Source organism: Eulemur rufifrons, chromosome 3 (genome assembly GCF_041146395.1).
Source record: "Eulemur rufifrons isolate Redbay chromosome 3, OSU_ERuf_1, whole genome shotgun sequence".
Lineage (NCBI taxonomy): Eukaryota > Metazoa > Chordata > Mammalia > Primates > Lemuridae > Eulemur > Eulemur rufifrons.
In genome coordinates, this window is record NC_090985.1 from 60,335,079 (window position 1) to 60,349,113 (window position 14,035).

Consider the following 14,035-nt stretch of genomic DNA (forward strand, 5'->3'; position numbering starts at 1 on the left):
ACAAAAACCCCCAAATAGAACTTCCACTGATATAAAAGCCACATTTTAGATACATCTTTTTCTAGCACTAAAGAGAGACTATGCTAGAAAAGTTCAACATCAAATTGGAAAATAGGATTTGCTGTGCAAATAATTAAACATTAAATTTAGAAATATATTATTTAAAATATTTTTGTAATGGTAAAGATATATGTCTTAAACCTCTTTTCACTTGCAAAAAGGGAAAAGAAATAGATAGTTTACATATGCTGAGAAAATTTCTAGTAATGTCTACAGTGATTTAATAAATTCTTCAAAGAATGGTTATTGCCATTGTGATAATTTGCTTTTAGTATTTAAAAATTACATGCATTTTTCATAACTTTAATAATATCACTTAAAAGAAGTTAGCTTAAGAACATACTAAGGTGTCTCGTACTATTTAGAAAAACAAGGTTCTAAACTTCTAAAAGTCACTGGTATATAGTCTAGTGTGCATCTTCTATCCAATCAATGAAAGAAGTACAATCTTATTCAGATTCAAGAGGGCACCAAATAATGTACTTCAAATTAGTTATGAGAAGACAAGGGCTTAATAATAGAAAAAAAAATAACAAAAAGCAATCTCAGTAAGAATCATAAACAGAATGACAAATGCAGCATTGGTCAACTCTTGATCATTCAATACATGCACAATTAAAAAAACATATTTAATGTCCTACTTCGATTTTCTTATATTGATGGTAAAATCAGTTTCTATTCACAAAACCAGAGTGACAATAGCATGTGCAAGTGATGCAGAAACAGATTATAGTGGAAAATCAGTCTATGATTTAAAATTGCATTATAGTTCATTTACAAAGTGGACGACAGAGGGGGAAATGAAAATCAAGAGTTGACTTTATGGCTAGTTCAGTTCCTTCTCTGTGTTCCTGTTAATGGGAGTTCTGTAGCATAAATTTAAAAATAATTTCTTACAGAAGGAAAGAAGCCAGAGCAATTACTGAAAGGGTCCTGCTTGCTGATGGGTCGAACCAACAAGGTGCGTCTGTTCAGCTTGTCAGTACAGGAAAGGAAGACACCTCCACATTGCCCCAAAGACCAACACTCTTCCCCAAGGCTTGAGGTGATGGACAGGAGCAAAGAAGGTGAAAAGACAAAAAAAGCAATAAAAGCCATAAGCAAAAAAAAAAGTCTGGATAGTTTTTAATTCTGCTCACGTTTGCATAGGTTTAGGTTTGAGCCACTGCTAGGCATGGCCTCTGCCTGGACCATCTTCTGCAAAAGCATTGTTAATGGAAGTAAACAAAAAGAATTACTTCTAGTGCAAAATTACTATGTTAGCTTATGGTAAAGAACAATCCAGCACGAACTCACTTATGAAATAGAAAAAATTTCCAAAAAGTCAACATAATGCACATTAAAGATAAAGTATACTAATAAAAGCAATCCTACCTTTGCCTTTTTGATAAATTTACTTGTTATGACAGGAAGATGGTTACAAAATATGAGCAGTTTAAAAGAACAGATAGTTTTAAATTTATAAGGTAATTTTGGAGGAATAGGTCTAAAAGAATTTACTCTGAGCTCTAATTCTTGTAACCATTAGTCCTATTGCATGAAAGAACAAAGATAAACAGTTTAAAATATATTTTCAAAAATCATAAAAACTAAATGAGTCTCACCAAAGGTTTTTCTTTGCACTGTAGAAACACTCCTTCAAAATGTCCTGACTGCCAACCTTCCCCTGGCCTGGAAAACATAAGTTCACCTTATCTGTTCTCTTTAAATTTTCTGAGTTAAAAAATAGAGTATACATAACTATTTCAAATAGTTCTAAAGTAAACAATACTGCACTGAACTAAATTGGATCTGACGATGCAATCAAAAGAACAATTGACGTAAGTGTCGCACTATGACAGTTCTGCACAGGAACATTTGTTCTAATGGTAAAATTGTACATCTCTTTGGTTGGATGTTAACTTCTATCTTATCCATGAGACTGTAAGGTCTGTAAGAGTAGGATCTATGTTTATTTTTGTTGAACACTACATCCCCAGTGCTTAGCATAGCACTTAGCACATAATACACAACTCAAACAACATTTGAGTTAAATGAATGAATTACCTAAATACTTAAAATTTATATCCATTTAACAGTAAAGTCAGGGATAAACTATAACATAGAATATTCACATCATTAAAAATTATTTCAGCTATGACATTATGTTGATGTATTGCTACAAACATCATTTTGATATAAATACATATTTCAAAGGAACTAAAGAGCTAAACATTCCCATATCAAAAGCTAATTAATGATTCACTGTTAATATGGTGAAAATAATTATCATATGATTGGTAAGATAATACTATTATAACAGTTCCTAATATATATCCAAAAATATTTTGTTATCCCATAATTATGACACACTTTTTTAGTTGTGACAGATTAGTTATTAACATAAACAATGATATATGAAATAATGGATAAAAATTAAAATACTTTTAATACAGAATTAGACACTTGATAAATTGAAAAAATGCTTTTTAGGGCAAGTAACACATCAACATATGTACAGAAACCACGTATGTGCTTCCGCAGGCACAAAATAAAATATTATTGAATGAATAAATGTTATGAATTCAGAAAGAAATAAATTTTAAGGCTGTTTCTAAGCCAAAAGCTATGAAATTGAAAATATGTTATTTAAAAAATATTTTAAAAAAGCATTTGTGAATTTTATGGTATGTGAATTATATGTCAATTAAAAAAATAAAATATTAGCGTACTACTATAAAGTCATAAAAAAAGAACTTGTTTTTTAATTTGGGAAAAATTATTGACAAAACTGCTATATAGCTTTGTGAAAATATCTAAAACCTAACTTTTTTTTTTACTATTATTTATTATTACAAACAAATCATATTTGCACATAATCATACTTTTGATTGAAATTTGTTAGGGAAGAAACAATGGTTCTAGGAACATCCATCACATCTATATTAAATCATCTGTGAGATAAGAAAAGAATCATCAAAGTGCTAAGGGACTTTCCATCTCAAAGTATAATTATATCGATATAGGCAGTAGATGGGAAGTATACAGCAAAAACTAGACCCATCAACTGTGTTCCAGGCATCTTAGCAAATACACAACATACAAAATAAATTGTGTTTGATTAGCAAAATTTATTTATTTCATTTAATAAGGCAATATGGATATTTATGAAAAGATTTATCATGCTATAAAACAAAATTTTATTATACTCCATATATAAATGAATACTAAGTAAAATTAACCAAGTTATTTGCTAAGAACCCTCTTCGAGAATAAGTACAGGCATACCTCGTTTTGTGGGCTTCGTTTTATTACACTTTGCTGATATTGAGTTTTCCCAATTGAAGGTTTATGATAACCCTGCATTGAGCAATTCTAGTGACACCATTTTTCCAGCAGCATGTGCTCAATTCATGTCTCTGTATCACATTTTCACAGTTTTTGCAATATTCCAAAGTTTTTCATTGTCATTATATCTGTTATGGTGATGTGTGATCAGTGGTCTTTGATGTTATTATTGTAATTGTTTGGAGCACCATGAACCATGCCAAGATAAGACGGCAAACTTAATTGACAAACGTGTGTGTTCTGACTGCTCCCTGTTTCTCATCTCTTTCCTTCTCCTGAAGCCTCCCTATTCCTGGAGATATAATTTTGAAATTTGGCCAATTATTTATATAATAATAACCCCCATAATGGCCTCTTAGTGTTCAAGTGAAAGGAAGAGTGGCAAATCTCTCACTTTAATTCCAAAGCTAGAAATGATTAAGCTTAGTGAGGAAGGTAGCCAAGGTGGAAAGCCAAGATAAACCAAAAGCTAGGCCTCTTGTACCAGTTAGCCAAGTTGTGAAGGCAAAAAAGTGTTCCTGAAAAAATTAAAAGTGCTACTCCAGTGAACACAGGAATGATCAGAAAGCAAAATAGCCTTACTGCTGGTATAGAGAAAGTTTTATTGGTCTGGATAGAAGATCAAACCAGCCACAACAATCCCTTAAGCAAAGCCCTAACTCTTCAATTCTATAAAGGCAGAGAGAGGTGAGGAAACTAAAGAAGAAAATTTGAAGCTAGAAGTTCATTCATGAGGTTTAAGGAAAGAAGCTGCCTCCATAATTTAAAAATGCAAGGTGAAGCAGCAAGTACTAATCTAGAAGCTGCTGTAAGTTATCCAAAAGATCTAGATAAGATCATTGCTGAAGGTGGCTACACCAAACAACAGATTTTCAATGTAGACGAAACTGTTTTCTATTGGAAGAAGATGCCATCTAGGACTATCATAGCTAGAGAGAAGAAGTTAATACCTGGCTTCAAAGCCTCAAAGGATAGGCTAAATCTCTTGTTAGGAACGAATGCAGCTGGTGACTGCTCATTTACCATTTTCAAAATCCTAGGGCTCTTAAGAAATATGTTAAATACACCCTGTTTGTGCTCTATGAACCAAAGAACAAACCCTGAATGACAATACATTTGTTTACAGCATGGTCTGCTGAATATTTTAAGCCTATTGTGGAGAGCTATTGCTCAGAAAAACTGATTCCTTTCAAAATATGAATGCTCTTCAACAATGCATCTGGGCACCCAAGAGCTCTGATGGAGATGTACAAGGAGATGAATGTTTTTTCATGCCTGCTAACACAAATTTAATTCTGTAGCCCATGGATCAAGGAGTAAGTTTGACTTTCAAGTCTTATTATTTAAGAAATACATTCCATAAGGCTATAGCTGCCATAGATAGTGATTCCTCTGATGGATCCTGGACAAAGTAAACTGAAAACTTTTTAAAAAGGATTCACTTTAGATGCCATTAAGAACATTCATGATTCATGGGAGGAAGTCAAAATATCAACATTAACAGAAATTTTGAAGAAGTTGATTCCAACCCTCACGGATGACTTCAAGAGGTTCAAGACACCAGTAGAGGAAGTAACTTCAGATATGGTGGAAACAGCAAGAGAACTAGAATTAGAAGTGGAGCATGAAGATACCAAGTAAGTAAATTGCTGCAATCTCCTAAGAAAACCTGAACCGATGAGGAGTTGATTCTTATGGATGAGCAAAAAGTGTAGTTTCTCAAGATGGAAACTAGTCCTGGGGAAGATGTTGGGAACATTGTTGAAATGACAACAAAAGATCTGGAATATTTCATAAATTCAGTTAATAAAGCAGTGGCACACTTTGAGAAGACTGACTTTCAATTTTGAAACAAGTTCTACCGGGTGTACAATGCTATCAAACAGAATCATATGGTACAGAGAAATCTTTCATGACAGGGAGAGTCAATCAATGTGGCAAAATTAATTGTTGTCTGATCTTAAGAAATTGCCACAGCTGCCCCAGCCTTCAACAACTACCACCACCCTGATCAGTCTGCAGCCATCAACATGGAGGCAAGACACTTCAACTGCAAAAAGAGTATGACTTGCTGAAGGTTCAGATAATCATTATCACTTTTTAGAAATAAAGCATTTTAAATTAAGGTATGCACACTGTTTATTTTTTTTTAGACATAATGCTATCATACACTTAATAGACTACAGTATAGTATAAACATAATTTTTATATGCAATGGGAAACCAAAAAATTTGCGTGACTTGATTTACTGCAATATTTGCTTCATTACAGTGGTCTGGAACCAAACCCACAATATGAACGAGGTATGTCTGTATAGTAATTTTTAAACATAACTAGCCAAATTAAAATAGAAAAATTCTTATAGTGACTTTGTTGAAAGAAAATATAGCTCTTCCTATATTCATTATTCATTATTTACCTGCTTCTATAGTGATCAATATTGAAACTCTCTATTTTACATTTCACTTTGGTATATACATCCTGGACATCTACGGAAGCACTGAGATCTTCTAGTTCACTGACCATACAAACTTCTGCAATAAGAAGCAAACATTAATATCAATACAGTCCTAAAAATCAGTATTAAAATTTTGTATTTTACATTTCACATTGGCATATACACCCTAGACATGTATAGAGGCACTGAGACCACACAAGCTTCTACAATAGTAAGCAAAATTAATAGGCCTTAAAATTAAGATAAGAAATCTATTTTAAGATAGGGGTAATCCCAGTTCAAGTCTGAAGTGTTATATCTAATACCAGTCAAGGATCTTTGCAATACTTTAGTGACAATGATATAATGTATCAATATGATCAATTTCAAAATTTTCTCATGGTCTTTGGGATGAATTTTAATATAAACAAGATAAAATTTAGTTATTACAAAGTCAAAGAGAATATGTACACATGAAGACATAAATTTTAAATATTGACAAAATTCAACATTTTAGCATTGCTAAAAGAAATCACTTGGATTAGAACTAATAATATTCATTTAATTATAAATGAAAATAAATAAAATTAAGTCTCATATTTCTTCTAAAAATAGTAGTTAATGTTTGATTTTTCACAGAAGAAAAGTAATGCTGTACCTGTGCCTTTATTTTCAGGATCTGGAGCAAAGAGCTTTATAGTAATTTTGGGGAGCACCCACTGCATCCATAGACTAATACGTCCACTCGAGCCACCAATATTACTTGTAGTTTGTTCCAAGGTAACGGAATCTGAGAATGGTGAGTCATCACCTGCTTGGATAGAATCTCCCTGGGGTAATGAGGAAAAAACACTTTGTTTTTTTGTGAAAAAACACAAAAAAATGATAACTAAATACAATTTATAGTTTAAAATCAGCAATTATTATTTGTAGCTTTTCCATATCGTATATGCTAATGATAATCACACAAATACTAATACATAATGTAATCATATAACCATATACCACTCAGTTTTTATAGTTAAAATGTACATGCCTATCATTCCAGTTTCCTCTAAAAGTCATATATGATCCAGAACAAGTCAGGATTATACCAATGAGTATTTCCTTGTAGAGTAGGGTCTGCAAGCTATAGTGACTGGCTTAAATCCAGTCACTGGCTTAAATCCTGTTTTGAGGAATAAAGTTTTACTATTATAGATCATAGCCACATCCATTTGTTTAACTACTGTTTATGGCTCCTTTTCAGTGGGGTTTAAATAGTTGCTACAGAGATGCTATGGTCCACAGAGTCTAAACGTATTTACTATCTAGGCCTTTACGGAAAAAAATTTGTCAACCCCTGCTATAGAGCATTTATAAATGAATCCAGAATAACCATAGCAAAGTGATTAGCACAGTTTAAGAAACAACAAAACTTTCATCATACCTCGCCTATGTTAATATAAGGAGACATTAAAAATTAGATTTGACAACAGGTTTTTAAAATGTTCTATATGGTTAAAAGTCTCTTAACGGAATAGAGCATGTGCTTATTCAATTCAACAAATACATACTGAACTCTAGATAGGTGTAAGGTCTTAAATTCAGTGCTACCAAAGGTTTGCTGTGAAAGGTTTGTTGGTTTGTTTTTGGTCTTTTCAGCAGCCTTTAGTAGCCCAGAGTAAAATAAACTCTTTTATTTGAAGGATTTGAATAGCTTTAGTCTCAAATGCCAAAGAGATGGTGCTAAAGATAGTAATCACCCATTGACATGTTCAGTTCTTTTAAGATTAGCTACTAAGTATTTGGGCTTTTAAAATCCCAAACTGCTGTCCATTTAAAACTTGCAAACAAAACTTCAGAGCCTAAACCCATATACTCTAAGAACTGATCAAATACAATATGACATGCTTATTTGTTTAAAAGATGTATTTAAATATTAGTTATATACTTAAGCTTAGTATGTATGGCAGGCAGTATGATGTATTAGGTTAAGGACTTCAGATGCCTGTCAGGTGATTTTAGGCAAGTAGTTTAACTTTTCAGAGTATGTTTGCCCCTCTGTAAAATGGTTACTATAATGATATTTATCTCTTAGAGTTGTTAAGATTAAATAAGAACATGAATGTGAATGAAGTATTTACACACACAGCAAACATTTCATAAATGGTAGGTATAATCATCACCATCAAGTTGAACCAATGTTTAAGAAATTCGTATTTTTCTAGAATTTGGTATCCCTCTTGCCTTTCTCATTTTGTCAACTTTCTTACTTCAGACACATTTTCATTTGCTGTACATCCTCAACCTCTAATACAAAGAAGGTTTGATTTGATTTGAAATGATCATTGAATCCATTGTTGATTTGAATGTCTCAAACGAAATGTTCATTTCCTATGCTAAGGAGACATGACCAGTAGTCAATAGACAAAAAAAAAAAAAAGTCCTTAAAATTTAAGTGAAGGCAATAGAACATGTCAATATGCCATTTTCCATGGGTAGTTTGTCAGAGCAGAAGCTACTAATCTCTCTCAAGCCATTAGCCTTACACTTAAAAGCAGGAAAGATAAGTAAAACCCCATACAAAATAAACCAAAACCCCTGCTCTCATTATCACAGACAGGCAATCTAGACAAAGGTATATTCAGTTCCCATATGAAGCTTTTACCTTGACTTCAGTGTTTTATCATCTTTCAATCAGAAGAAAATTCAATATTCCTGAAATCCCAGAAGGAGACCAAATGGGGAATATTTTCATAGAACAACAGGCAAGTGTTTATTATAGGAACACTTAGCCACCAAGCAGAGCAAAGCAAGTGTCCCAGGATTTACTGTGACAGAAAATTACAGAGTTAAATCTGAAGACAGTATAGTCACTCTTTGTCCCAATTACACCAAGCAAAGCAAACAGCTCACTGTTTGTGGATTTTCAGATAAATGCTTCTCCAAAATATGTAGTTCTAAATTTGCTACAATTGAAATTCCTAGAACTTGAGAAGCTATTTTAAAAAATCAGGTTTTTGGTTAGCTGTGTAACATAACACAACATCTAATGAAAAGGACGTTCCAGAAAAAGATGCTTTATACAAAGTCAAATTAAATAAAAGACAACATAATGTGGTCAGTATGCCTTTCTTTATGGATAGGTTTTTAGAGCAGAAATATGCTTAAATTAAATCTTTCTCCAATACTTAGAAGAACATCATATGCCAAGAATGGAAAACTTCAGAGAAAATAGCATCTCAAATCAATAAGACCTCAATTTTTAAACTACTGGGTAAGAATGCTACGGAAACTGTGGCTTCAAATTGAGTAAGCTTTGCTTTACCTTCCTCACGCAGTTTTAATTTTCATTTTGGATTCACAACATTTGTTGTGTATTGTTGTACACGTTTATGCATTAATTTTCTGCTCTGTTTCCAAATCTATAGTGAAAATCAGACCAGAAACGGAGATGCTGAACTATTTTCCCACACCTCTTTAAGACAAATTTTAAAATAAACAGTTCAATTCTTTTACCATTTTGTTGCAAATTGACCAAAATACTGAGTTTGTTTTCCTAGGTGAATTTATCTTTGTTCATCTGCAAGAGCAAACCCTTCAACTCTTAATCCTTGGCCTGCTTTAGAGCTTAGGGATGATCATAGTTTTGGCCACGTTGCTTTTTTCTCTTATCAAAATAACTCCAGCATTCTCGTTCAATCACAAAACTTCCCAAAGGGCTAAACACTTCCACCACTGTTTGTATTTAAGTCACCAGTAACAAGTGGCCTGCTGTGGTCTCCACTACCTTTGCTCTCAGTATTTCAATGCAAGGATGGAAAAAAATGATTAAGTGTTTTTAAGCTCAGTACTTAAGCATCGAACTCATATTTCCTACTCTACCATGACCCAGACTGAAATATACAGGAAGCTAGAGCTATATTTGCACAAAAGGACAGTGCTCCCTTTCAACATGTCAGCATGAAAAGAATTACTCATAGTTTAAAGTATAAATCATCTAAGGATCATATAAACAAATACTTCTATTTAATACTAACAATTGTTAGAATGTGATTTCTTAAACTAGATTCATTTATAGTAGTTTTCTATATTCAAAAGAGTTTTAAAATACTAGTTTTGACCCAACTAAACAAGAAAAATATTTTTAAAGAGTAAAATGTTTAAAAAATTTTATTAAGTTTATTTGAATACAAATTTTAATTAAAAACAATTAAAACTACAATTTCAAATTTGTTCCCAGATACATAATTCATATAAATAAGCACAACAAATATAAAGCAACCTCAGATTATTAGGTTATATTTATACAACAAATCTACCTGAATTAGAAAAACAAAATGGAGTAGCAAAGAATTGAGAGACATTTTCTGATATGATTATTTTGAAATATGAAAAACATTATATACAAAATATTTCATTGAATGGTATGTGTGGCTAAACAAGGACCTTCATTTTTCTAATCTGCTTTAATATATTATCTTTGTTTTTGTCCATAGCTATTCAAATAATAAGATGGTAATCTAAACACTATGATTTCCACATTTTGACTAAAGTATCTCTCTAAATGTTAAGGATAAAACCATTAAAGAAAATATTAAATGAAATAAACATTTTCAGGAGAAGCTTTAAAACAATTATGAGATTTTTAAAATAGCAATGGAATAAAATGTTCAAACTAAGTAACTAAAGGGTTGTTTGAATAATAATTTGAGATAGATTACTGCTTAGATTAATTATACTTGAATAATTGAAAAACTGACAACAGTGTAACTACAGTAGTTGATGCCAAACAACTTCTCAGTCCAATATTCATTTTTTATTTAACTGAAAATCAATGCATTTTTAAATAATTACTAGACACTGAAAAAAAGGAACCACTTCATGCTGAATTTTTTTTGAAAACTAGGATGATGATAAAGCCATTTTATTAATAATTATTGGATCAATAAACAATGCTGGTCAAGTTTTGCCATGAAACTAAGCTTCCAAACATTAGATGGTTGATACATCAATTTTTACTTTAGATGGAGCCATAAATCAATATTCTAGTATTCACTCAGCATTTTAGATTTTCCTAAAGTTTTGAAATTATTTCTTACACCACTGCTGTAAAGAAGGATGACATTATGAAAAACATTATACATACAAACAAAAAGCTAAAATGAAAAACACTAAACGGTTTGCCTAAAATCACAACTGAGTTGGAGGGATCTAATTTCATCAACACACGACATAACTGTCCATCATAACTATCCTTTTAAATCACCTTTATTGAACCTACTGAAAATCTAGAGGTTGAACTATCATTTTATGTAGTTACAACAGTTTCCAAAAGACCTATAGATTATGAATTCCTGTAAGGGAAGTATGTGAATGTGTATATATTTTTGTATATGGGCATATGTTTGTTCTGTTTACTTGTCTCGAAAAGTAATAATCAAAATGTTAGTGCTTTTAATACTAGTTTTTATTGTTGGGCTGCTCTGTAAGCAAATGGCATAAAAATTTTAATGAATTATATAATGGTCCACTTTCCTGACTATATACCTGAACACAAATTCATCTAGCTGAAGTACAGTGGAGTATGTCATTTGAGTGTTACCAGTAAAGCTTTAGTTAGTTATCTTTGGATCCATGAAACAGTTAGTGTGGCAGGAACAGCTGCCTACATAAGAAAATTTTTGCTTCCCCTTCCGTAATACAGAATTGTCTCTCAGAAGCAGTAATCCAGCTACAGGCTAAGTTTTCCAGCCACCTTTTTATTATATGTATACACATACCCATACCCCATTCCAAATATTATAAATTCCTCTAAGGATAAAGGACTATGTTTTAAATACTCACAGTTTTTTTTTTTTTAAGGCTGAATATTAATAACCTAAGTATCTAACCTAAATTCTTTTTTTTTCTTTTGAGACAGAGTCTCGCTCTTTTGCCCTGGCTAGAGTGCCGTGGCATCAGCCTCGCTCACAGCAACCTCAAACTCCTGGGCTTCAGCAATCTTTCTGCCTCAGCCTCCCGAGTAGCTGGGACTACAGGCATGTGCCACCATGCCTGGCTAATTTTTTTCTATATATATTTTTAGCTGTCCATATAATTTCTTTCTATTTTTAGTAGAGACAGGGTCTCGCTCTTGCTCAGGCTGGTCTCGAACTCCTGACCTCAAGAATCCTCCCACCTCGGCCTCCCAGAGTGCTAGGATTACAGGCGTGAGCCACCATGCCCAGCCTAACCTAAATTCTAAATCTAAAAAAACAGAAAAACAACAGAAAAAAACCCAAGAAAAAAGCAATATCTATCTCAGCCTACGTAGGGGAATAAAGTTACCCCTGAGAATTTTTAACAACTCTGGGGTACATGTAGGTTTAAGGGATTTTTTTATACTGCCCAAATGTTTCAAAAAATTTCTAGTTATGAAATTAATCATAAAGGAGTCCCAGACTAGTGATAGCCCCTAAAATTCCTTAGAGCAGTGGTTCCCAACCTTTTTGGCACCAAGGACCAGTTTCATGGAAGATAATTTTTCCATGGACTGGGGGGTGGGTGTGGCGGTGAGGGATGGTTTGGGGATGATTCAAGCACATTACATTTATTGTGCACTCAAACTTCTCTGCTAATGATAACGTGTATTTCCAGCTGCTAGCACTGTCATCACTGCCTCAGCTCCCCCTCAGATCATCAGGCATTAGATTCTCATAAAAGAGTATGCAACACAGATCCCTCACATGTGCAGTTTACTGCAGGGGTCTCGCTCCTATGAGAAACTGAACTGACAGAACTTATGTGGTGATGCGAGCCATAGGGAGTAGCTGTAAATAGAGATGAAGCTTTGCTAGCTCACCTCCTGCTGTGTGACCTGGTTCCTAACAGGCCATGAACCTGTATCCCTCCATGGCCTTGTGGTTGGGGACCACAGCCTTAGAGAAGAAAACACATAAAATCCCTTTTGGGGGACAGGCCCTCAACCACTATGTTAAAGCCACATAGATAAAGTCCCATTGATGAAGAACACCCAACACAAAACTACATTAATACACGAAGAAACAAATGACTATGAACAAGAATTAAGAAACAACAAATAGATTAAACTCTAAATTCAGATATCATATCTGACCAAAAAAAATTATGTTTAAAAAGATATAGAAAACCTGAAATTATAAACTCATATCATATATATAAATTTATTTTACATAAAAATATTTATAGTGATTTAATGAACATATGAATATCTATACCATGTACACCGAAGAATGAGATTTAAATTAATCATAATATAAGTTGATATCCCATAATCACTTAACATCCATATGCTGAAGAACAGTATGTTTAGAATCTATTCTGTACCAAGCTTAAAATAAACTGTGGTTATCTTTTGATAAAAAAGATAATGGGTGATGGATGGTAGTGGAGAGTTATTATTCCACATCTAGTATGGCATTGAAACAGTATAATCAATATTTGACACCTGTACTTCTGAGCCAATGGTAACTTCCCAATCTGAATCATCTTACTTATAATTTATCATGTTTCACTTAACACTTATTTCATATAAAAAAAGACAGCATAAAAAGTACAATTTGGAAATAGAAAAGACAACAAAGGGCCAATTTGTCCATCTGTCTTTTGTTGTTTGTACAGAATCTAATTAGGGCCAAAATAAAGTTAGAGATATCCCTTCACAATAAAGCAAATTATCAAAAAAGAAAATTACGTTAAACTTTAAAATATTGCCTAATATTTTAAAACTAAACTGGAAAATTTATTTAACATAGTGTTGGAAGTCCCAGCCAGAGCAATTAGGCAACAAAAGAAATAAAGGTATCCAAATTGGAAACGAAGAAGCAAAATTACCTCTTTTCACAGAAGACATCATCTTTTATGTAAAAAACTCTAAAGATTCCACCAAGAAAACTTTTAGTATAAATGGATTCAGCAAAGTTGCAGGATATAAAACCAACACACACAAATCAGTCAGTTGTGTTTCTATGCACTAACAGTCAACAATAAGAAAAGAAAATAAATAATTTCATTTACAATAGCATCTAAAAGAATATAATACTAAAAAATAACCCAAATCAAAGAAGTGAAAGACTTGTACAATGAAAACTACAAAACGTTGCTAAAAGAAATTAAAGATGACACAAATAATTGGAAAGACATCCAGTGTACATACATTGGAAGATTTACTATTAAGTTGGTGAGTTACTGTTTAATGGACACAGTTTC

At 32.6% G+C, this 14,035-nt stretch overlaps 1 protein-coding gene across 1 annotated transcript in view; it reads right to left on the reverse strand.

The window, feature by feature from the left end:
- Nucleotides 1-14,035, reverse strand: part of VPS13B (vacuolar protein sorting 13 homolog B) — a 754,271-nt gene that overhangs the window by 330,076 nt on the left and 410,160 nt on the right. Inside the window, exons 26-28 of the mRNA XM_069465462.1 lie at nucleotides 6,483-6,654; nucleotides 5,807-5,921; nucleotides 1,665-1,731 (exon numbers count right to left, since the gene is read on the reverse strand). Of these exons, the coding sequence (XP_069321563.1) occupies nucleotides 1,665-1,731; nucleotides 5,807-5,921; nucleotides 6,483-6,654 (354 nt within the window). The remainder of the gene's footprint in view (nucleotides 1-1,664; nucleotides 1,732-5,806; nucleotides 5,922-6,482; nucleotides 6,655-14,035) is intronic.